Source organism: Antechinus flavipes, chromosome 1 (assembly GCF_016432865.1).
Source record: "Antechinus flavipes isolate AdamAnt ecotype Samford, QLD, Australia chromosome 1, AdamAnt_v2, whole genome shotgun sequence".
In the NCBI taxonomy this organism is placed as follows: domain Eukaryota; kingdom Metazoa; phylum Chordata; class Mammalia; order Dasyuromorphia; family Dasyuridae; genus Antechinus; species Antechinus flavipes.
The window spans coordinates 334273413-334298127 of record NC_067398.1 but is presented as its reverse complement, the minus strand read 5'-3'; the positions used below and the strand labels follow the sequence as shown (position 1 = coordinate 334298127).

At 41.3% G+C, this 24715-nt stretch overlaps 1 protein-coding gene across 5 annotated transcripts; it reads left to right on the top strand.

Moving 5' to 3' along the window:
- Positions 1 to 4121: 4121 nt before the first annotated feature.
- On the top strand, positions 4122 to 24329 carry GREP1 (glycine rich extracellular protein 1). Of its 5 annotated transcripts, none has more exons than XR_007948718.1 (18): positions 4122 to 4248; positions 4572 to 4631; positions 6676 to 6732; positions 7476 to 7508; positions 9282 to 9332; positions 10016 to 10069; positions 10247 to 10279; positions 10585 to 10638; positions 11490 to 11522; positions 11773 to 11826; positions 12044 to 12070; positions 12471 to 13544; positions 15033 to 15065; positions 15187 to 15240; positions 16102 to 16191; positions 16972 to 17001; positions 17239 to 17283; positions 17433 to 17488. XR_007948718.1 is itself a non-coding variant. In XM_051968257.1 (18 exons), exons 8-18 carry the CDS (start codon positions 18295 to 18297, stop codon positions 24099 to 24101), a joined length of 543 nt encoding a protein of 180 aa, XP_051824217.1. In that variant the 5' UTR covers positions 12553 to 13544; positions 15033 to 15065; positions 15187 to 15240; positions 16102 to 16191; positions 16972 to 17001; positions 17239 to 17283; positions 17433 to 17486; positions 18284 to 18294; the 3' UTR covers positions 24102 to 24329. The 5 variants fall into 5 exon arrangements, 3 of the variants coding, with proteins under 3 accessions (XP_051824241.1, XP_051824217.1, XP_051824228.1); XM_051968257.1 differs by lacking the exons at positions 4122 to 4248; positions 4572 to 4631; positions 6676 to 6732; ... (6 more) ...; positions 11773 to 11826; positions 12044 to 12070 and adding exons at positions 18284 to 18313; positions 18411 to 18440; positions 18590 to 18643; ... (6 more) ...; positions 23826 to 23879; positions 24076 to 24329 and having other exon boundaries at positions 12553 to 13544; positions 17433 to 17486; XR_007948720.1 differs by lacking the exon at positions 9282 to 9332.
- Positions 24330 to 24715: the final 386 nt, after the last annotated feature.

Here is a 24715-nt window from a genome sequence, read left to right as displayed (position 1 = left end):
GTCACTAAGTCTCTCTCAAAAGTGAGGCATCCTGCTCCTTGCCCCAATACCCATGGCTCCTGTTCCTCAATCAATGGATCCTCTACTAGGGTTTGCTGTCCTTGTATGCCCAGCTCCATGATAGGCAAAGAGAGGAGCAGATGTCAGGCTTTCCTCAAATTGTGGTATAGTCTAGTTCAGCAGACAAAATAACATGCAAAACCAATTTTTAAAAAGTACAAACCAAAGCACTGTGTCATAAGTATCTGCTAGACTGTAAGCTTCATGCAAGTAAGAATTCAAGTCTTATCTGAAATTTTGTCTCCTCTATATCTAGTAAGTTATATAGCACTTTAAGCTTTGCAACATCTCATCTCATAACAATCCTAACACAGAGATACTATTATCCCTATTTTACAGACAAGAAAATTGAGGCAGAGATTAAGTAACTTATCTCGGGTCACACAGCTGGTATTTAAGGTTAGATTTGAATTCAGGTCTTCCTGAGTCCAGATCCAGAGTTCTATCCATTGTACTGCCTAGTACCAAGCAACAGCATGATGTATGTAGCTGACACTTCATAAATGTTTCTTGAAAAAAATGAATGAATGATGAGTTCAGATAATATGTGTTGCAAGAATTTCCTTTCATATTTTCAATTGATTCAATTCAATTCAATTAACATTTACTAAGGGCCAATGTTCTATACTAGGTACTAGAGATACAAAGATAAAATGAGACACAGCACAAGGGGCTTACAATTTGGTAGAGAGGCTAAAACAAGCCCTCTATATAAATGTGATATATAGAATGGAAAGATCAAAGTAGCTTGGGAAACACAGGAAGGGCAAGGTCACTATTAGCTGAAAGAGAAGGGAGTCGGCTAAGGGGTTCCTGAGTTGGACCCTGAAAAGGTTTACAGCAGGTAGGGAAAGGAATTCGGATTTGGGAAAGAAGGTGTTGACAAGGCAGATAAGTAATCTGCTTTGGTCGGGATATATGGAGCATGGAGGCGAATGGAGTGGATTAAATTTGAGAGAATCATTTGAAGCCAGTCTGTGGAAAGTCTTGCATTCCAAATTAAAGAGATTTATTCTGGAAACAGTAGGGAACCAAAAGAGGTTTTTGAGCAGAGCAGTGATCAGAGCAGAGTGATTATCCTGCACATTATTCTATGGATTTGAGAGAACAGAGAAAGGAAGACCAACCAAGAAAATGTCATAATAATCCGGAATATAGGCAAGGAGACTCCAAACCAAGGAGGGAGAAGAAAGGATGGATGGATGTTAGAAATACAGTGAAGGCAGATGCGGTATATAAGACAGGGGTTCTTCACCTTTTTTTTGGACCAGGGATCCCTTTGGCGGTCTGATGAAACCAATGAACTCTTTCTCAGAATGTTTCTAAATACATAAAATAAAATCCAGATTACAAAGGGAAATAAGCTATTCTAAAATATTGTTAACATATTTTTTTAAAATCCATTAACTTCTTTCATATTCCAATAAACTTGTAATAGAAAAAGCCATCAGCATCCAGAAAGAGAACCAAGGAGACTGAATGTATATCAAAGGATAGTATTTTCAAATTTTGTTGTTATTGTTATTGTTGTTTGTTTGCTTGTTTCTTTTTCTTTCTCACATTTTTTCCCTTTTGATCTAATTTTTCTTGTGCAACATGATGAAAATGGAATTATCTTTAGAATTGCACATATTTAACCTATATCTGATTGCTTGCTGTCTTGGGGCAGAAGGAGGAGAAAAGGAGAAAAGTTTGGAACACAAGGTTTTGCAAAGATGAATGTTCAAAACTATCTTTGCATGTATTTGGAGGATAAAATACTAGTTAAAAACCTTAAAAAAAAAACACCTCAAAGTTCTTTAAAAGAGGATTAGACAATTAATTAATGGAGAAGAAAAGACTTTCATAATTACACAAATTTCAAGATGGTGTGATTGGATGGGGATGCCACCAATAGAAATGGATAATTTAGGAAAGGGGCAAAGTTATGGGGGGAAATGATGAGTTTAATTTTAGATATGTTGATTTGGAAGTTCAAGCAAGACACCCAGGGAGAAAAGTTGATTAAGTAAGTATAATTCTTCTAAACATATTTCCATATTTGTCATGCTGCTCAAGAAAAATCAGACTTTGAAATAGTTTTTTGGACTTTCCCTCTTCAACATTTCCCGCATATTTTGCCCAAAACTTCAATTCTTCCTTACAAAACTCATAAATTCCTAGAACTGTAGTCATTAAAGATCTTAAGATATAGACATTTTGTATGGGAACAGACTTCAGAACATAGCAGGCACTAAATAAATGTCTGATGATCAATCAATAGAATATTAGGGAATGTAGGATATGGAACTAGAAGGGAGCTTAAAATATAGAATATTAGAGCTGACCTTGTAGACTATTCAATATAACTCCTTCATATCCTAGATCCAAAAGGGAAAAAGGACTTCCCAAAGTCATACTACTAATTTATAAATGACAAAGTCAGGATAAGGGTATAGCTTTCCTGATGGCTCAGTCAAGGACTTTTTGTATTAAACTTCATAGAAGGGTCTCCAAATAGATATTATTATTTTTTGGGGGGTGAACTTTTATTTATTTAGCTTTTTATTTACAAGATATATGCATGGGTAATTTTTCAACATTGACAATTGTAAGATCTTTTGTTTCAACTTTTCCCCTCCTTCCCCCAGATGGCAGGTTGATCAATACATGTTAAATATGTTAAAATATAAATTAAATACAATATAAGTATACATGTCCAAACAGTTATTTTGCTGTACAAAAAGAATTGGACTTTGAAATAGTGTACAATTAGCCTGTGAAGGAAATAAAAAATGTAGTCAGACAAAAACAGAGGGATTAGGAATTCTATCTAGTGGTTCATAGTCATCTCCCAGAGTTCTTTCGCTGGGTGTAGCTGGTTCAATTCATTACTGCTCTATTGGAACTGATTTGGTTCATCTCATTGTTGAAGAGGGCCACATCCATCAGAATTGATCATCATATAGTATTGTTGTTGAAGTATATAATGATCTCCTGGTCCTGCTCATTTCACTCATCATCAGTTCATGTAAGTCTCTCCAAGCCTTTCTGAAATCATCCTTCTGGTTATTCCTTACAGAACAATAATATTCCATAACATTCATATACCACAATTTATTCAACCATTCTCCAATTGATGGGCATTCACTCAGTTTCCAGTTTCTGGCCACAACAAAGAAGGCTGCCACAAACATTCTTGCACATACAGATCCCTTTCCCTTCTTTAAGATCTCTTTGGGATATAAGCCCAGTAGTAACACTGCTGGATTAAAGGGTTTGCACAGTTTGATAATTTCCCAAATAGGTATTAAATGTAAATTCTTCTGTCCAGGTGTTACCTCCAATTGTGCAATTTCTATTTGCCCATGAGGATGGAATGAGGATGAGAGTCAGTCTTCTTATGACTCTTACTGTTTCTTTGCTTCTGTCTCTTTTAGTTCTGTAGTATCTATTTCTGTTTCTGCTCTTTTGTCTTAGCCTTTCTCTGCTATGTCTGTTTTGGATGCTCATATCTGTTTCCTCTTCCCCCATCTCTCTTTTTCTTTTCTCTCCATCTCTGCCTTTGTATCTATTTCTCTTTCTGTCTCTGAACACTTTTTGTCTTTGTATCAATGTTTCCCATGTGACACTTTGTCTCTAGTTTGTTGTTAGTAAGTCTGTCTGTATTTTGTTTCTGTCTCATTCTGTCACAGTTTCGATCTGAAGCTCTTTTGTTTGTCTTTCTGTGGAGCTCTCTAGCATCCCCGGTGCTACCCCCTACTCAGCCCTCTGGAGTCTGTCTCCAGGCCAGAGCCAGGTCCTAGCTGAGTTTGTACTCAACTCTGGGGCTCCCCTCCAGCTCTTTTCTTGATGCTGGGGTGGGGGGTGGAGGAATGGACATTTGAGCTCTCCTGGTTCCTAGCCAGTAAGAACTGGAGCCCAAGGCCAGGGCTGACAGGGGGTAATGAAGCCTTGGGGGAGAGAGGGGCTGTCCCAGCTGTCAACATCCTTGATAGATTAGGGGCAGGTCAGGGCTTGCAGCCAGTATGTGGAACTGTGGAGCAGGATTGTGTGTAGAGAAGGGGGAGGTTGTGGTAGCTTCCATGGGGAGAAACACTGTTTAGTGACATTCAAAGCCAAAGGGAAAGGGGAGGGGGAGGTGATCTGAGCCAGAAGAAGGTCGAGGGATTTGAGGATGTGACTTTGTGTGGACACAGCCCACAAAAGGTATTTAAAGGGCCAAGAGACTCCATGCCCCTTTCAATCTCCTGTCAGCATCATGGGCTCCTGGGTCTTCCCCACCTCGATGCTCCTGCTCTGTCTGATCCAGGGAAGCCAGCAAGGCGGTGAGGGAATGGGCCTGGGTCTGAGCAGAAGGCTTCCTGGGTCTTGGGAGGGAAATGGGAATCCCAGAAAGGAAGGCTTAAGCGGAAAGGTCAGCTGCCTGGGCCTTAGCCTAGAAGGCAAAGGGTTGCACAAATTAGAAGCTTTCATCTGAGCAGCCCCAGCTCTCCTTCTTTCTTGAATCATCAGATTCCTTTCTCCTCCAGGGTTGGCCCCTCAGGGGAACGGCATCATGGGATGGTTCTTTTCCTCAACCCATATGAAAGGTGAGTGACTCACCCAGCATTTAGTTGCAGGGAACTGGATGATAGTGATTTGGGGGGAGTTGAGGATCAAGCCATTTATTTTTTTAGGGTAGACCACTCTTTCCCCTTATTAGATAAACAGAAAAACCCAGTCCCATTTATGTGGAAGTAAAAGCAGAATTGCCCTTAATTAATGAGAATAGTTAACAAAAATTTTAGCTCAGATATTTGGGATATTCCCTATGGTACTTTTTAAGATTTTCCTGCTGCTAGCTCATTTGAGCTTTCCAACAACTCTTTGAAGTACAGGAGTACTATCCTCACTTTATAATGAAGAAACTGACCCTCTGAGAGGTTACATCACGCAGGTAGTAAATGTCAGAGATGGGATTCAAACTCACGTTTCTTCTTTTTCAAATCCCTTTTTATTACACCATAAAGTCTTTCACTACCTGCTTCTTCTATCCTCCACCCCTCATCTTCAGATAGCTTTCACCTAGAAATGTCTCTAGGTGTGCAGTTCAGGAAAGCTAGTGAGGAGCTCTCCAAAAGATGAGTAGGGCACAGAGGACTTGTGTCTTTCATTTTTTCTTTCCCTGGGGCCTTCCTATCCATTAGACATGACCTATGGAATCAGCACACTTAAAACGAAAGGGAATCTTAGAACATAGAATGTTAACAGTTCTTGCAAATACTAACAAATTGTTTTAACAATTGTCTTAGCAAATGTTTATATAATTGGTTAGAATTAAAGCTGGAAGGGATAGGGCTTAGGGAGACCATCAGCCTTAGTGTGCATTTATTTAGACTGGGGGTTCTCAACCTCTTTTTTTTTCCCCTGGACCTCTTTGACAGTTTGGTGAAACTTATGGATATCTCAGGATATTTTTTAAAACAGAAAATAAAATTACAAATTTTACAAAGGATTACAAAGGAAAGTATTATATTGAAACAAAATTATCAAAATATTTTAAAAACAAGGTCACAGACCCTCTGGAATCCATCCTGACTCCTTGGGGTGCGTGGACCCTCATTACTTGTTTTTTTTTTGTGGCCACTGGAATAGTGGGAAGAAAGAGAGGAGATAAGAAATTAGAATAGAAGAACTCTGCTTTTTCCTTGAAGCATTTACAATCTCCTTGGGGAAACAAGATTCATATGCTAAATAATTAAAAAAATACTAGACAGATCATAATTATGACTTGCTACAGATTGTTAACTATTTAGGGAGTTCATTAAGGAGCTTAATGTGGACTAAGATAGAAAACAATTTTAGGATAGAGATTATTTTTCATTTTGCTTTCACATCCCCAAACCTAGCAGCATTTGCTTTTTGCATGTGCTAAAACTTTAGTAAATGCTTCTTGAATTGGACTGGTCGGAAGCTTTCTGGAATTGGAAATATGATCTGAAGTCTCCAAAAATGGGTAGCAAAAGAATAGACAGAGAAGATAATGGAGGATTTTCCAGACAAGGCAATTTTTATGAGCAAAGATGAAGTAAAGAAAGCTAACTGGAATGTTTTGGGAAGCCATAGGGAACCCTGGAATAATCTGGGAAATTACAGAAAATCTAGATGAAAAATCTGGATATCATTTGTGTTTCCACCCATTATCTTATCATAATGCAATTGTAAGGGGAAAAAAGGCAAGACAAGGATTTATATGGTCATAGAGCTGGAAGGGACCCAAAGTCATTCAAGAAGAAATTGTCAGATAAGATGTGAACCCAGATTCAGAGCCAGTGCTGTCTAATATATCATCCCCATTTGACAAATGAAGAAACTGAGATGGAGGAGAGGGGAAAAGAGACTGACTAAAGATCACAATTTTGGGGATAGACTCAGCCAACTTGGACTTAGTTCTCAGTCCAGTTGTCCTAACATCTTTCTTCTCCTTGGAAAGCTACAGAAAGAACTTGAAATACTGCTGAAGGGCAGAATAAGACCCCAAGGAAAGACAGACCCTGGAAAGCAATAACATAGAGGTCCCCAGAATGCTAACAAGGGGAACAAGGAGTCTTTTTTCCTTTCTTACTACAATATTGACAAAGTTTTTGTCCCCAGGGGTTTCCCCAGGAGCAGGACCTGGAGCTGGGGCTGGGATCCCACCAGGAAAGGCAGGTAAGAAGAAGAGTCAAGGGGAAAAGACTTAGAACTGTGAAACTTTTGAGTCCACAAGGCCATTTTCTCTTCTATTCATGCTGATGGGTGGCCTTAGGTTTTCAGGAGAAAGGCTTCCTATATGGCTCAAAACCAGAATTGCTACCTCCTCCATCCTCTCCCATAAAATGCTTGAGAACTTCATATTCCCCCATGTTCAATAGCCTAAGCTTCTTAAACTATGGGTCTCAATCCCACATGAGGTCACATAACTGAATGTGGAGACCTCAAAAAATTTGGCAATAGCAAAAAGTACCAAATATTCTGCCATGATTTAATTCTTTATGAAAAAATACACAAGCACATTCATCTCAATAATATGCAAATTTGCTTTCATTTTTATTAAATGGAAAATTATTTTTATATCAAAGAATTGTTTTAAAATAAATTTCTTTATGATTTGTTATCAACAAATATTTGATTTGTATACCTATTTCATATATCATATATATCCTTGGGATCACATAAAAATTTCTTGGGTGAATGGAAAAAGTTTAAGAAGCCCTACATTAGCCATCAAGAAGCAGAGACAGAATTCTAACCTTTTTCCTATTGGTACATACTCAAAGCCCAGCAATCCCAGCCTTCTTTCTAGCTCAATCTCTTTACCAGATAATTTTCAGTCCTAGGGAATCCTAATTCCTGTTTTCCCCATTTCCAGAACTTTTTCTAACCACACTAATCTTGATCCTCTCTTTCTATAGGTTATGGCACATTGTCGAATGGCTATGGAACAGGTAAGGCAATGTGTAGGAAAAAAATGAAAAGAAGGATTCAAAGAAGGGGGAAGGGGAATCATTTCAGAGGGAAGAAATGTTGGGTGCCTGGATTCAGAGAGAAGCATAAAGTCCTGGTGGAGGATGTTAGAAACAGGGGGAAGATTGGTATTGGAGATGAGTTGTGAGAAAGTGCCAGCCTGAATCCCTCTGATTTACTATGTCACATCTTCTTTACAAAGACCCCTGCCCCCAGTAATTTCCTTACACTAATGCACTTAGTGGATCAACAAAGCTTTTATTTGTATAGCTTACGCTATGTTTTGAGCACACCCAGTTTGTCGAGAGTGAAATCCACTGTATAGTAGAATGCAATCCATGATAGGCAAATTGTGTATGCTCAAAACATGCCCAGTCCAGGTTACAGTTGATACCTATTATCTGCTTGGCCCTACTACTACTGGATGTTGAAAGGGTTGAGGAAGGAGGATGAAGGGGCCCTTCCTTGAGATGACTTTATTTGAAAAGATAGGATTCTAGACAGTATATAGTTGGTACCAGATGATTTGTCCAGAGAATAATAGGAAGTGGGGAGGGGAAGGAAAAAAGGAAAAAAGGAAGAAAGAAAAGAAGGAAAGAAGGAAGGAAGGAAAGAAGGAAGAAAAGAAAAAGAAAGCTTCCTGGAAAAAAGAATCTCACCTATATATAATAGGCACTCAATATTGAATGAATGAATAAGAGGTTGGGCTAGGGATGGACCTTGAAAGATAAACAGGTTTGGTATGAGGAAGTGGGAGATGACATAGAGGAAGAGAAGCTTGGAGTTGAGAAGACACACAAGTTTCTTAGGTCTAATTTCTCTCTATCTCAATGCAAACTTCCCTTCCCTTTCAGCGCGCGCGCACACACACACGTATAAACCTTTCCCTTCCAATCTCAATAGATCCAACTATGATACAGTAGTCTGAAAGTCAGTCAGGGACTCAGGTTCTAGTCCTGCGCTGCCACTTTAATGCTCCTGGGTAAATCACTTCTATTCTATAGTTTAGGTGATCCCTAAGCTTCCTTTCTATTTTTATACTTTTTGAATCTCGGATTCTATGACCCTGGTATTGTTGATTCAATGATACCTACCCACCTCCCATCAATCTGTTTACTCCCGACCTCGACACTCACATGTCTGAGTAATTCTCCTATACAATTTTGTTCATGTCATTTCTCTAATCAAAAATTTTTCTGCTTCAAACAATTGCTATGGATAAACATGGATGAATCATTGAGCCCCTATAAATCTCAGTTTACTTTTTTGTAAATAGAATAATCATGCCTGTGGTACCAACCTTATAGGGTTGGTTGTGAGGATCAAATGAGAGAGCAGGCAAAGTATCTTGCAAAATGAAAAGTGTCAGTTATTATTAATTTACTTTCGTATTTGTATGCCCATTGCCTACTACAAGGACTTTTACGCAGTAAGCATTTGTTAAATGTTTCTGTAATCCCTTTTCAGGCCAGCCTGATTTCTAGACTCCCAAGGCTCATAACTAATCCCCAGCTTTCTCCATCAAATTTACCCCCTCCCTAAGGACTTTGCATGTTCCCACCCCAAAAGAATACCAGGCTGAGAAAAGAAAATAAGAGAACACTTTGCCTTTAGTAGAGAAACACATTGGAGGGCGGGGAGAGATTCGAAGGGGGCGGGGACAAGGATTCTGGCTGTTTCTTGGAGAGGGAAGAGCTCTTAGGGTAGTTCTCCAAGTCCCCTCAAGACAGGACTGGGTCTCATCTCTTGCTCAGGGGCTCCCAATGGAGCAGGGGCTGGACCCCAGGGCCCTGAAACAAAAGCTGGTGAGTGTGAGTCTGTTCTGTGTTTGTGAGTTCCTCTGTAGTCCATATGTTTGTGTAGATGTGTGTTTGTGTATCTGATTGCTTTTGTGTATCTGTGCATGTCTCTGTTATGGGGGAGCCCAAAGGTCAAGTAGAATAGCCAACACCCCCTGTTTCACCTCCAAAAAAGAAAAGGCCCATCTCTTAGTCTCCAAATTCTCCATCCATCTTTTCATCACCAGCCCAGCTTCTAGTGCTCATCCTCAGCCCTTTCTGGCCTCACCCTTCCTCAAATTCTTCCCCATAGTCCCATTCCCAGCCTGACTTCATTTGTCCCTCCTCCCCAAGCAGGGCTGGGGCTCAGAATGGTTATGGAGCAAGTAAGAAGGGCCTGGAGGGGTAGAGAGAGAGCATAATGCATGTCTGGAGGGTGCTGCTGGAGGAAGAGATAGATGCATTCCAGGGGTGTGGGAGTAGGGTTGAAATGCTTACCTTCTTCATCTCTGCCTCTCCTGTCTTTCCTGGTGGTCCTGGGTGGAGGGAATGGGTCAGGGTACAATTGAAAACTCCAAAGGCAATTGTGAGAACTTTTTACTTTATATTTCTTCTGTCTCTCCTGCAGACTCTCTTCAGTAGCTCCCCCTCTATTTTAGTATTTCCTCTGTCCTCAATAATACAATTTTTAAACAATGTTGCTTTTCTAGGATACAGGAATGGACTTGGAGCAGGAGTCTTCCCTGGAGCTGGAGCCCAGCCAGGTGTGAGGGAGTAAGAGCTGGGATGCCTGGATTTTCAGAGTTAGGGCTGAGAAATGGAAGATATCTGCTGGGTTTCAGAAGGATGGTCCAGGGATTCGGGACTGAGATCCTGAGTTCTTGGAGAAGAAGATGGGGAAAAGCCATAAACCATTTCTCAGCTTCTTTGTCTTTCCACAGGCCTTGGTGGGGGAATGAAACCTCAAAAATCAGGTGAGCCTGTCTGTCTCCTCTTTGTTTTTTTTTCCCCTTTTACTAATCTTATCTGTCCCTATTTTTGCACAGGATAATCCCACTATCCCAACATCTGCCTGCTCTGACCCTCTTCCCTAACCTCTCTATGCTGGGTTTAGTCAAGCCAACTAGGCTCTGGGGGATAGCTCTTAGTTCATTCCTCTCCTAGGGTTCTATGTTCCATCCCCATGCACTTTTGGCTCTACCCACAACCAACCTCCAGTTTGAAATCTCTCTGTTCTCTGAAAGTCCCATAACTCAATCTCTTCCTTCTGTTTCCCCAGCATATAGAAATGGATTGGGTAATGGGGCTTTCCCAGGAGCTGGAGCCCAGCCAGGTGAGAAAACATGGGTCTGGGGCCTGGAATTGCTTAAGTTTTTTGAAGGATGCTAGGAGGAGTTGACAAGATTTAGGGCTCAGAGTAGCTTGTATTGTGAAGAATCTGGAGAGCAGAGCTAGAAAAGGTGAGGCATAAAAACTGGTATTTAAGGAGGGAAGTTTACTCTTAATTAAACCTGAGCTCTGTACTTCCCATTCTTACTCTTTCCTTGCTAGGTCTCTTGTCATTGTCCTCAGGATTCCTTCTGGAGCAGGGTCTGAACTTAGGAATCCCATAATACATAAGTGACTCACAGTCACTGAATATTTGGAGATGTTGAGGCCCAAAGAAGGCCTTTCTGAGGTCACACAACTGGGAAGCAGTCAAGTCAGGATTCAGGTTCAGAGCCAAGTCGGCTAGCTTCCAGACCAGGACTCTTCCCAGACAGAGATGCTGCACCAATGAGTCTGCTAGGGGCTCCAGGAGGTATGGGGCAGTGATTTAAGTGGATCCCCCCACCATGGGTAGTTTGGCATTCTCTGTGTCTTCCCCTGGCTTCTCACTTGGTCTGGGGCTTCAGAACCTCCTTGAGATAGATAAGCTCTGGACTCACTCTTAGATCAGTATGTCTCAATAATAATCTAGATCTAATACCTTAGATCTAATCTTAGATCTAATATGTCTCACACTCATTCTAACATCAATGTGAACCCTTGCTATCTTTCCCCTTCCTACTTCTCCCTCAATCTATAAGGTATGAAACAGAGAGGAGTAAGATGGAGCTGGAGAACAGATGCTTAGGTTTCTGGCAGAGATTTAGAGACTACAGACAGCTTTACCTCTTAGTTTTTACCAACCTTTCTCCTCAGGCCTTGGAGCTGGAACCAAGCCTCAGAAACCAGGTGAGACCTCTCCCATGATCTCTCTATGTCTCTGTCTCCTTCAGTTATCTCCCTCTGTTTCCTCCATCTCAGCAAATCCCAGGCCCATAGTCTCTCTCCTGAATTTGTCCTTTATTCCTGATTCTCACTGTATCACTTTGTCTTTTTCTTCCTTTTTCTGTTTTTCTCTTGCCTTCCTTTCTCCATTTGTCTCTCCCTGGATTTATTTCTTTCCCTAAATCCTTTCTTTCCCATCAACTTATGTCTCCAGGATATGGAAATGGGCTGGGAAATGGGGTCTTCCCTGGAGTTGGAGTTCAGTCAGGTAAGGGGAACTGAGGGTTGTAATAACTGAGTCATCAGGGGGTAATAAAAGATTGGTGGGGAAAATTTAGGGATTGGGGGGTGAGATTGGTGGGTTCAGGTGGAGAGGAGAAGTATTGGGAAAGGATCCATCCTGGGTACCAAGAAGGAAGATGGAACAACATCAGTCCCTTTTCAACTTCCTTGTCTCCTCTTTTTTCCTTAATTCCCTTGGCTAGGAGGGGGAACGAAGCCTCAGAAAATAGGTGAGAATTCTCCGTCTTCCATATCTGTCTTTCTAACTTTGGTCTCTCCCTATTTCTGTTTCTACTTCTATGTCTTTCTTACTCTATCACCATGGTTCCTCTTTTCCTTCCCTTCCACCCAGCCCCCAACCCCCAACTCCTATACTGTAGTCCGAAATTTTTTCCTCGTGCTTTCTTTTGGGATATACTTGAAAAGTTGGCTCCACAGACCTCCTGTGATAATAAGACCTGGTTTATTTCAGGAAGTAGAAGTAGGGTTGGGATAGGTGCCATATAGCTCCTTCCCCCTCCCTGTCCCCCAAACTCCCCAAAGAGTCCAGTTCCCACACCAATAATTGTAGATTCCAATCTCCCTGTTCTCAAGGGTCCCATTCTGATCTTTTTTTCTCTATCTCTCCAGGATATGGGAATGGGCTAGGACATGGGGGCTTTCCAGGACCTGAAGCCCACCAGGTGATATGAACTAGGGGCTGGGTTGTCAGGTTTCTCAGAAGCCAATGGGATATAAGAGGGAACAGGCAAACTGTAATGATTTGTAGGCAATTTGCTTGTGGTAAGAATGGAAACTGAGCAAGAGGATGAGAAATACAGAAAGCAGAACTGGATGATAGGAAACTTGGGCTTAAGAAGGAAAGGGCTGGATTAACTATGTGGTGCAGTAGAACAATTACTGGCCCTAGAGTTGGGAGGACTCTGAGTTCAAATATAACCTTCAAATATGACCTCAGAAAGTTACTAGCTGGGTCACCCTGGGCAAGTCACTTAACTCCAATTGCCTCAATGAAAAGGGAAGGGAAGCTCCATAAAAATGAATTAATATCCCTATCTGTGTTTGCGTTTATTTCTTCATGTATTTATTAAGCACCAAAAAAGTACTAGGTACTGAGGATACAAAGACAAAATGAAAAAGTCCTTATATAAAGAAGTTTTTACTTTACAGGTTAATCCTAACCCTTAATCTCATCCAGCACTAACAGAGGCCTATTTCTCAGTTCTTGCCCCAAACTCTATCCACTTCCCAATTCCCTTCCCCTACTCCAATCTGGGTCTCTAGACCCAGGTGAAACATTGATCATCAGACCTTCAGGCCCCTTTTTAGCCTGCCTCATCTGCAACTTGGCTTTACCCCCTTCTTCCCATTGAAGAACTCAGAATGGCTAGGATCCAAATAGGTTAGAGACCTGGATGGAGGTGGGAGTAAGACAACTGGGGTGTCTTACAGTTGTCTTACTGGGTTCCAGTAGAGTTGGTTTGTCAGAATGAAAGGAGAGTGAAAGTTGAAATGAGAGAGAAAAAGGGCTGAGATTTTGTGTTTGGAGAAGGCAGAGAGAATGTGGGGAAAGAATTAAGGGGGAATGCTGTTGGTGGGAGTGAGGGAGAGATTTGAGGAGTCAAGAACTGGGGTTGACTCCCATTCACTTTCTCCCTGATGTGTCTTCAGGATTTGGAGCAGGGACCAAGCCTCAGAAAGCAGGTAAAAAGAACTCTCTCTCCAAAGTTGGTATCTCCTTTTCTATATCTCTCCTTTTCTTCTCTGCCTCCTATAATCTTTTTGTGACTCTTTCTAATACTTCTATCAATCAAGCATTTATTAATTGCTTACTTTGTTCCTGGCATTGGACTAAGTTCTGGGGACAAAAAGACAAAAGTGAAAGTTCCTTCCCCAATGGAGTTTATATTCTCTCAGGGGAGCAATATTACAGAGGGAGGGGGAAAAGGAGAGAGAGACAGAGAAAGAAGAGAGATGAGAGACAATAAGAAAAATGAGAAATATTAAGAGAAAGGAGAGAAGGGACAGAAAAGGAGATGAGAGCGATAAGAGACTGAGAGGAAGAAAGATGACACATGAAAGAGAAATAAGAAAGATGAAAAAGAGGTGAGAAAAATGAGATGAGAGAGATAAAAGAGAGAAAAGAAAAGGAAAGAGATGAGACAAGAGAAATGAGAAAGAGAAGAGAGGGATGAGAGAGAGAAGGGGCAGAAAAAGATGAGAAAAAAAGAAATAGAGACAGAGAAAAATAGAGAGATGACAGAGATGAGAGAAATGAGAGTGAAAGATGCAATATCTTCTGCAGGATAAAACTAGGTCAGTTTGGATGGAATGAAGAGTTTGTAAAGGAAGTAATAGACAGAATGTCTAAGAAGAGTAGTTTGGTCTCAAGTTCTAAAGGGATTTAAATGCCAAACGAGCTTGTATTTGAATATAGAAATAAGGAGCCTCTAGAGGTTGTTGAGTGGGGAAATGGCATGTCAAGTCTGTTCTTGTTAAACAGTTGTTAAACTGTGGAGGATGGGTTAGGGAGAAGAGGTTGGACGTAGAGTGAATTAGGCTGCAATAATCTATCAGAGTAGTAATCCTGTGCATTGAAAGTGAAGGGATATTTAGGAAGCTCCCTATTCTGTTTCTCCCTAAGTTTTCTCTCTTTCTCCTCTTATCTTTACTTCTGGTTTCTTTTTCCTTCTCAAACTTCTTCCCCCAAAGTCTATTTCCTCAAGTCTCTCTGTTCTCCAAAGCCCTTCTCCCTACTTCTTCCCATCTCAGAACCTTTATTTATTTACTCATTCAACAGATATTTATTAAGCTTCCCCTATATTTGGAGCACTGTTCTAGGTCTGAGGGAAAACTCAGGTTTAGATAAGATAAAGCTCCTTGGAGCTCGAAGTTAGATCTTATAGAATCTCTTCAAACACCTCATAATCCACTCCAAATGCTTCTTGCCCCAGAGCACTTCTCCACAATCTCTTTGCTCCAGAGACGTTGTTTCTCTTTCTCTCCTTCTTCCCCTCCTTTTGTCTTCTGCTATGGGCCTTGTACTGGTTGGGCCCAGGCAGGAGAGATGGCTTAGGGGGAGTAAAGGAATTCTAGGATGTGGTGTGTTGAACTGAGGAAGAAGAAAAGATGACTGAGTTGTCTACCTGATGAATCACCCTCACTTCTTCCTTGTATCTGTCTTTCCTCCAGGCTTTGGAGCAGGGATCAAAGTTCAGAGAGCAGGTGAGATATCTGTGTTTTGGCACTTTGTGCGTGTGTGTCTTTATCTCTGTATGCACCTATCCACACCCTCCACCCTCTGGTATTTCCTTCTCAACTTAACTGTCCAAATCTGTCTCTTCAGGAAATGGAAATGGTCTAGAAGCTGGGGCATTCCCAGAAGCCAGAGCTCAGCCAGGTATGGAAATCTGGATTTTAGGAAGAGGGATGATGGGGCTAGGAACCCCAAATATCATGCCCTAAACACAGCAGAAGAGAATAGTGTTTGGGACTCCGAAGCTTAGCTCTAGATGATGGTAAGAGGTGAGCATGAGCAAGTTAATGTCTTCCCTGGGTCCTACCAGACACAGTTTCCTACATCTTCTGCAAAGGTCACTAAAGGAGCAAGGTGTAAAATCTGTAGTCCTAAGAGACAAGAAGGGGACAGAATGATAGCTTAGGGCTCTGAACACCTACCCTCAGTACCTTGCAGCTCCTTTGTCTAATCCTGGAGGCCTCCAGAAACTCTATGTCTCACCTAAGCAATTTTAACTCCAACTCTAATCCCACTTTATCTCGATGGTCCACCCTCAATTGTGATCCAACTGGATACTAGTCCTGATTCTAACTGATTTCAACCCCAATTTAGATCTCAACCTCTATCGTAAATTTAGCTCTATTTCTGGTGCTGATTTCCATTCCAATCCCAACCTTTATTTTGATTTTAATCCCAACTCAGATCTAGATGGCATTGCTATTAGACAGAATATCATTCATCAAATGGTATTCTATTTAACTTCTTTTAGTTCTTAACTTTTCATTATCCATGAAGAAAAAAGGTAAAATCCAAAACTCACGGGCAAAGATATGTTGCCTTGAGAAAGCATTTTATTAAGGAATATACCATCTGATTTTCATCAGGATGTGATAGGATGGGATAAAAGAATTTGGACCTAGGAAGCAAGGTTTCTTGCTTCCAGGTAAGTGTAGAGCTGAAACTGGGATGGCTATAGGACTAGGAGCTAACTTTGCTCCTATTTTTTTTTCCCTTCTCTTCCAGGTCCCTGTAATGGGGGCTCCATTCCAGCTCTTCCTCCTAGGCCTCCCAATGGATTAGGGCCTGCAACAGGGAGTCCCTCAGAAAAAGGAGGTGGGTGTGGAATCTGGGAGTGGAGGAGTGGGGAAGAATCATGTTCTCTCCCTGCCATAAGTTTTACATCATCATCTATATCTATAGCTTTCCTTATAACCACATATCTTCATCTCTCTCATTCCCTAAGGCACACTTCTCAGGTAGCTGGGCTAGGAGCCTGGAGATTGAAATTGTGATTCTATCCCTAACTTGTTTTGTGGTTTTGGACAAGTCACTTCCCTTTTCCCAGCTTTTCTTCTCTTTAAAAAGCTCTTCTGTAAGCACCTTTCATATATGTTCTAAAACCCCTCCTACGTCTGACATGCTATTTTTTGTGATCAGTATTCACTGTTCTATATTCTTTCCAGCTCTGACATGTGGAGGTATTTGGTTTAAGTTCACTTCTAGATCTATCATTTTATGTTCTAAGAACACTTCTTGCTCTGATATCTTCATCTTTAAAAATTAATAAATTTTACTTCTTTCCAATTACATTCCAATTACAAATTAAATTTTTTAACATTCTTTTTTTAAATTTAAAGTTCCAAATTCTTTCCCTCTCAACTCTTCCTGCCCCTTGAGAAGACAAGCAATGTGGTATCAATTATACATATGAAGTCCTACAAAGTATATTTCTATATTAGCCACATAACATTGTGTGTGATTCTACTTCCCTTTCCCTGTGTCCTACTCCCTCTCTCATGAGCTATGATTTCCTGTTCTAGCTCCTGTCTGTTTTTCTTCTTGGATCCCCTTTTCTTTTAATTACAGACATGTTTGAATTTATTTTCCCTATAGGATTCAGGACTCAGAATGGCTATGGACCAGGTAAGGGCATAGAGGAAAGAGGTAAGGTGGATAGTGGTGGATAGTAGTGGGGAAGGGAAGTCAGCTAGCTTCCTGAGAGGAGGAGGCTGGAAATTGCTTAAGTGAAGAAAGGACACTATGGCTAAGATATGATTGAGGTCTACAAGCAGCTTCTTATGGCAGGCATACCTTCAGCTCTAAGCTCTTACTCAGATGAACAATTGGATCTCATTCAGGATCCCTTGGTTTTCTTCCTAGTTTCTCCCCCAGGCCTTGAAGATGGATTGAAAACTCAAAAAACAGGTAATGATTCCTCTCTCTACTTCTGCTTCCCCCAACTTGCCTCTCCTGCCTTCCTTCTCTCCCCTCCTCTTTTTTCTCCTGGAATTCCCCATTCTTCATCAAGAGATGACTTTTGCATGTCCTAACCTCACCAAATTGTCTCCCCTCAGGACTCAGAAATATACTTGGAGCTGGATCCTTCCCAGGGGCCAGGATTCAGCCAGGTGAGGGGAAATGGGGACCAAAAGCCTACACTGAGGAAAAGTACTTAGGACAGACCATGGATCCAGAGTGAAGGAGGAAAGGCGTCAATACTTTAACTTTTCTAATTTTGTTCCTATATAACATTATTTCTCTTAATCTTTTTTTGTTGTTTTGGTTGTTGTTGATGACGATGGGAAGGCTAGAAGAACTCTGGGATTAGAAAGAAGAGGACCACACATTTGGGTTTGGGAAAGAACAAACTTTCATAGGGAAAATTGAAATTTTCAAAGTGAGATTCCTGAAATTTAGAAGGGAAGTTCTGCTAGGACTAGAAGAAAAAGGAACTGATCTGAGTTGATTCTTTTTCGTTCTTCCTCCCTCATGAAAAGGATCTTACAATATAGAATGTTAGAGTTTAAAGAGACACTGGAACACAGTGTCAGAGCCCAAAGAAAATCTAAAAACAGAGAGGCAGCTAGATGGCACGTAGACCAAGCATTGAGCCTGAAGTCAGAAGGGGCTGAGTTCCAATCCAGCTTCAGATACTTAACACTTACTAGCTGTGGACTGGGCAAGTCACTATTTTGAAGAGTTCTGAGTTTCCAGTCAAAGATGACTTTAAGTGAAGGATGGTTGAAAGCTTGGGTAGGGACTGGGCTTAGAAACTATATTGAAGATGAAAACAAGGATTTGTTCACCCCAGTCAAACCACAGCAACGATGCCCATTTGTCTTCATTCACACACACATTCTCAGTAGCGCCATTCATCCCTTCACACTGTAACCCATCCTTGACTCCCTTGCTCCTTCCATTGCAGGTTATGGTGCCATGAATGGATATGGGACAGGTAAGGGGATGGGAGAGAGGGATGCCTAACATCCAGGAGGGACCAGAGTCCAAGTCCTATTCATTCTCTTTCCAATATCTTTTCTCCCACCTCCTAGGTCTTAGAGGAGTCAAATCACAGAAGATAGGTGAGACCTTTCTCACTGGCTTTCCAGTTATTTTCCCCACTCCTCCATTGCTTGGTTATGTTCCCTCCAGGAAGGGAATGGTGTGGAGTGGGGAGATCCTGGAATCCCAGGGCTTCCCCACCCTACCATCAACAAATTTGTCTTCTCAGGTTATGGGAATGGATTCGGAGCAGGTGCTTTCCCAGAGCTTGGGCCACAACCAGGTGAGGACAGAAAACCTGTTAAAAAAAAAAAATAAGGGTAGGGCCAGATTCCAGATATATAAATCTACCTAGGGAGCTGCCCTGGGATGGGGTGGGGATAAGACTAGATGATGCTGCAGAGCTCTGAAAGATGATGGAGTTCAATAAAACTCAGGGTTCAGAGCAGGGATCCTAATACTTCACATTTAAAAGGTGGCTATAGCACAAGAAAAAAAGGCCCAGGCCAGAATTCTAGAACCAGCTCTGCCACTAACTAGTTGCATAATATCCAAGGGCACATTCTACTTCCTTCATTGTAAAGTGGAGTGGGAGGGTAGTGGGGGAGGAGATGACATGATTTCTAAATTCCCTTGTAAACTTAAGGTCTATGGATCTCTTTGTATGAGAAAAAAACAGGTAAGGGAATAGATAAGGGATATATTATAGGGCTTACTACATATTCTTCCAGGCTCATCTATCCCCTCTTCTCCAGTCTCAAAACCAACTTCATCCAAGCAAACCTAATTTCATTTTCCTTTGGCTTTTTCTCAGAATCCCTTCGCAAAGACATTTATTTCTTTGATATTCTCTGATCCTTCCCCTTGCCCTCCCCACTAACTGCTAGTGCCTTCCCTTCCTAATTCTCTTAAATTTATACTGAATATAGCTATACTTGTGCATGTCTCTTCAGATAGAATATAAGATCTTTGAGAGGAGTGATTATTTCATTCTTTGTGTTTATACCCCCAGAGCCTATCACATAGTATGTGCTTAACAAATGCCTGTTAATTATCTAACCTGTTCTTTCCTTGCAAGATTTGGGACCCTAAATGGTTTTGGAGGAAGTGAGGAGGAATTAGGGGTGCAGATTAGGGAATGGACTCCCAAAGGGACTGAAGAGTTTAAAATTATGAGTCCTGAATTGCCTTCTCTCTCTCTTCCAGGCCCAGGTGGTGTGAAGCCTCAAAAAGCAAGTAAGGTTCTCTTAGGATCTCTCTCTGATCTGTTTCTATCTTCTGTTTTCTCTCTGTTGTCTCACTCTCTCCTGACCTTCCTCTTTATTCCTATCATATCTTCCTATTTCCCTCTCCCCACAAGGGATGAATTATACATATATAAGTAACAAATCCATCTCCTTTTAAATTTTCCTTCCCACAGTTTATAGCAATGGACTAGGAACTGGAACCTTTCCCGAGGTCCAGCAAACAGGTGAGGAAAGGGAGAGAGGAGTTGGGGATAATTTGGGCACTGAACTCTAGAACACTATCCCTAACTTCTCTCCTGCCCCCTAGACTGATCTTTTTTTCTCTTTAGGGTTCCCTGGGGCTGGAAGTTATCCAGCTAATGGCTATAACAATGGTAATTCTTGAATAAGAATGAGAATTTTTATTTAACGAATAATGGATTGCTTGCTGTCTTGGGGAGGGAGGAAGGAAAAGGGAGAAAAATTTGAAACACAAGATTTTGCAAAGGTGAATGCTGAAAGATATCTTTGCATGTATTTGGAAAAATAAAATGCTATGGGAGTAGTATAAAAGGGAGAAGATATTCTCTGAAGAATTGGGCTAGTTAGTGCCAGCTGGGGCACATATTTTTTAGGGGACAATAAGGGTGGGAAAGCAAAAGTAAAAGATTTCCAAGGAAATGATGTAGGAGAAGTTAATACCATTTTCTTACAGGATATGGAGCTGGGGGACCTGGATACCCTAAACCTTCCCTATATGAAAATGGTAAGAGACAAATGCCCAGTGAGGCAGCTCCTAGCAAGATAAGGTGAAGAAGTTGGTGGTGCCTGAGAGATGCATGTCTTTCTGTAACACTTTAATGAAGCTCTTTCAGATCCACTATCTCATTGGATTTGGATCTAGAAATAGTCCTGTAGCATGAGGAAATTTTCTATTTTTTCCTTCTTTTTAGTTTGATTCTTGATGTCTCATAGAGTCATAGGCTTCCATTTGCCTGGTTCCAGTTTTTAATGTATAATTTTCTTCAGTTAGCTTTTGTATCACTTTTTCCATTTGATTAATTATATTTTTCAGTGTTGGTTTTCTTCAATGGATTCTGTTTTTTGTTTGTTTGTTTTGCATTTGACCCACTGTGTTTTTTAAGGAACTGATTTCTTCAGTGGAATTTTTTTTTTTTTTTTTTTTTTTTTTGCATTTGACCAATGGTATCTTTTCAGGAATTGTTTTCCTTTTCCAAGCTGTTGACTTTCTCTTGCATCCTTCGCATTTCTTTTCCCAATTTTTCTTCTACTTCTCTTATTTGCCTTTTAAAATTTTTTATGAGCCCCTTCCAGAAGCCTCTTTAGACTTGAGACCAATTCATATTATCCTTTGATATTTCTCAGTGGGCGTTTGTCCTCCTCTGAGTTGGTGTTTTGGTCTTTCCTGTCATCATAGTAGTTTTCTATGGTTAAGATTCTTTTCTGTTTCTTGCTCGTTTTCTTTCTTTTTCTATTTTGTGACTTTTAAAGTCGAACTCTGCTTCTGGAGTTCAGGGGGAGCTGTCCTAAGCTTCTTGTACAGCTCTGAGTCTTGACTTTGGGCTCAGGGGCCCCTTGTATTTGGTATCTTGCTCACAGAATGGGATAGCCCTACTAGCTCTCTTCAGGCAACTGAATTGCTTGGATTTCCAGCAAACAGCCAGAAGAAAAAAGGGAGTCCTAGAAGGGAGAGCAACTTGCAAGATCAAACAGCATTTTAGGAAAAGAATCCAGGTCTCCTGACTGCTTTCCAGTGCTATTTCCACTGTAATACAGCGGGGATTCCTGGCTGCAGCAGGAAGAGGGGATCTTAGGCAGGGTTCACTGAACCCTTCTCTTCTCTCACAGGTGGTGGGGCCAGCTCCTTTGGTGCTCAGGGGGTCCCCTTTCTCTCTGGAGGTTCAGAGACTGGGGCCAAGACTGCTAAACATGACTTTGGAAATGGGGTAGGTGCAGGCTCCTACCCTGCAGATGAAAGCCCACCAGGTAATATACATATTTGGCTGGATTCTGGGAAAGATTGCAGATTATGTGTGTTTTTCACAAGATTATAGATTTAGAGTTATCAAGGACTCTCTCACTATATACATAGGAAAATCGAGGTCCAGAAAGTTTAAGGGGTCTAGACTAGATTTCACAGATAGTAGGTGGCAGAGCCAGGATCTAATTAGTCAGTCAATAAACATTAAGTGTTAGCTATGTGTGCTAAAAGAGGCAACCAACAGTACCTGTGCTCAAGGAGTTTACAATCTAGTGACCCTTTTCATTGCGCCATATTTATTCATTGCTTAGCATAAAAACTTAAATGCCTGATTCCTGGAGAGGAACAAAGGCTAGAAAATAGGATTACCAGATTATGTCCCTGGGGGGTTACCTCTTGATTTCTGTATTTCCCATCTTCTGCACATCGCATTCAATGTTCAGCTAAGTGGCTCTGCTGGCCCAGGGATGAACCCATTTCCCATCCTCTGGAGATGTGAGGAAATCAAAGACAAAAGATCCCTCCCTCAGGGGTGACAACTTGTCTTCCTTTCTGTTTGTCTCTGTCTCCTATGATGATAGGGCTAGCAAGAGCCTTGTGTCTAGCCATGGGGAACAAAGATAGAGTATATATGCTCTTCAATTAGTACTCTACATACTACCAACCTCAACTTCCTACATCTCAGTTCGTTTTCTCTCTCCAGTCTAGGAACTGATGATTTCCAAGGTCCTATTTGGAGGGAAAATTTTATGCTTTCTGGTTCCCTATTGGATGAATGGATCCAAACTCAAAGCTTCCCATCTAAACTCATCAACTGGCTCTTCTCTAGCTTTTTAACTTTATCTCCCACTAGAGGGAGACAATGATATTGGACTTTAGGAAGCATTGTGGTATAGTAGTTAACACTGGACTTTTGATATTAAAGATAGAACTTCTGGATTCAAGTTTCAGTTCTGTCACTTTTCCACTGTATGACCCAGTCACATCACTTCCTTCCAGCTTTCCTCCCCTATCATTGTGTAAGACAGGACACCTGGGTACCTTTGTATCACTAATTCTCCTTCAGCAAGTCCATTTTGGCCCTTGGGATCTGGATCTTGGATTCTCCAAATACCAGATAAAGAGGATCGTACTACTGGGTGACCCAGCTCAGAATCTCTGAGTCACTTGCTGCCCAAATATATCAAACTTACTGCCTTTGTCAACCAGCCAGTTAACAAGCATTTATTAAGGGTCCTAATATGAATAATAACATTAATGATAACAATATTAGTAATATGTGCTAAGCAAATATCTTCCCTACTTGAAATTTCTTCTCCAATTCCCTCTCTAAAGGCTGCAAGTCTCAGCTCAAGCTATACTTTCTCCACACCTCAGCCCACATTAATCTCTCCCTACTCTACGTTAAGAAGAGTTAGCATTTAACATTTGTAAAGCACTTGGCATATATAATTTGATCTTCATGACAACCCTATGAAGTAGGTTTTTGTAGTAGCTTTATTGTCTAGATGAGGAAACTAAGGCTGAGAAGTTAAGTGACTTAGCCAGAGTTATGTAAGTGGCTAAGATGGAATTTGTACTCTGGACTTCCCAATTCCCAGTTCAGTACTCTGTCCGATGTACTTAATACCTAGCTGTCTCCTAGGCTACTTACTATCTATTCCACATTGCTTAATACTTGTATGTGGGGCCTTTTGTGTGCCCATCTCATCTCCTCAACTAGGCAGCAAATTCCTGAAAGCAAGAATGCCAGACTGAATGCAAGATGGTGCCCTTTTCCCTCATATAGCAGGACTCCCTGTCATCTTCCTCCCTTTTTCTGTTTTTTCCTGTCTTTCAGGTCTCTATGGTCAGTTAAAACCAGAGCCAGTTCCTGGGACTTATGGTAAGTAAGGAGACCTTGTTATTAGAACTGGGTATTAGAAAAGAAGATGCTTTGCTAGTTTTGCTAATTATCAGGATATGTAACCCTGCACAAGTTATTTCCCCTCTGTGAGTCTCAGTTCCCCACTCTGTACAAAGAAGAGATTGGACACTAAGGTTCAGAAAGGCCAAGGGATAGCTGACACTGCTCATTCACTGGCTGCCTGCTGCCTCCTTGTAAGGAGAGTTCTCAGGGGCCATATCCTTTTCTAGGATCTTTGAATTGTGAGAATTTAGAAAATAGGGTATTTGGACAAGGGAAAGAAATCTGTGGAGATTTTCTACTGACTAAAGGTTGTCTGCCTCCAACTTAGGTGGACCAGACATGAAGCACAACTTCAATGGCTTCTTGGGAAATGGTTATAGAGGTAAGACTTCTTCAGGGATAAAAGGTTCCTTTCTCTAACCTTTAGCACCACTGACCAGGACCAGGCCAATCATTGTATAAAGGAGCTGTGGAGCTCACCTCACATATCTTATGTGGAATTCCACCATTCATCCTGTGGGATTGTGTATTGCTAGATTAAGGCCCAACACTACCCCAGTGTTTCTCCACTTTTGCAGGTCGTTGTCCTCCAGGGAAATGTTGAGCCTAAAGGGATATCCCCAGTATCCCCCATGTGAAGATCTTCAGGGGACCTGGGAACCTAAGACCTGGCCATCTTAGTGCTATCTGGCTTTTTGGAAAAAACAGCAACAGGTTCATTGGGAGGGAAGTTTCCCCTCTGCCCTAGGAGAGCCCTTATTGGTCTTATAAATGGTGCTTTGAGGCAGAGAGGAGGAGATCCTGGGCCTGTTAATAAAGGTTTAAATTACAAGTTTGACTCTGGTGTCCAATATGTTGATATGGGGACTGAATGGCAATAGGTTGTTGGAATAGCTCAATTCTCTCTCTCTCTCTCTCTGTCTCTCTGTCTCTGTCTCTCTCTGTCTCTCTCTCTCTCTCCCTCCCTCCCTCTCTCTCTGTGTGTTTCTCTCCTCTCTCTCTCTTTCTCTTTCATACAAATACATCCTTCCTGTGCATCTACTTAGGTGGCTTCCCACACCCCAACAATGAGAATTAGCCTCTACATCTTTTGAACCCAAACAGCCCTTGGGGTATAACTCTGGAAGTAAGCTTAGAAATCATCTTTACATTTTCATTTTACAGATGAGGAAACAAATTCAGACAGCTTTGGTAATTTCCCCATAGTTACACAGATTG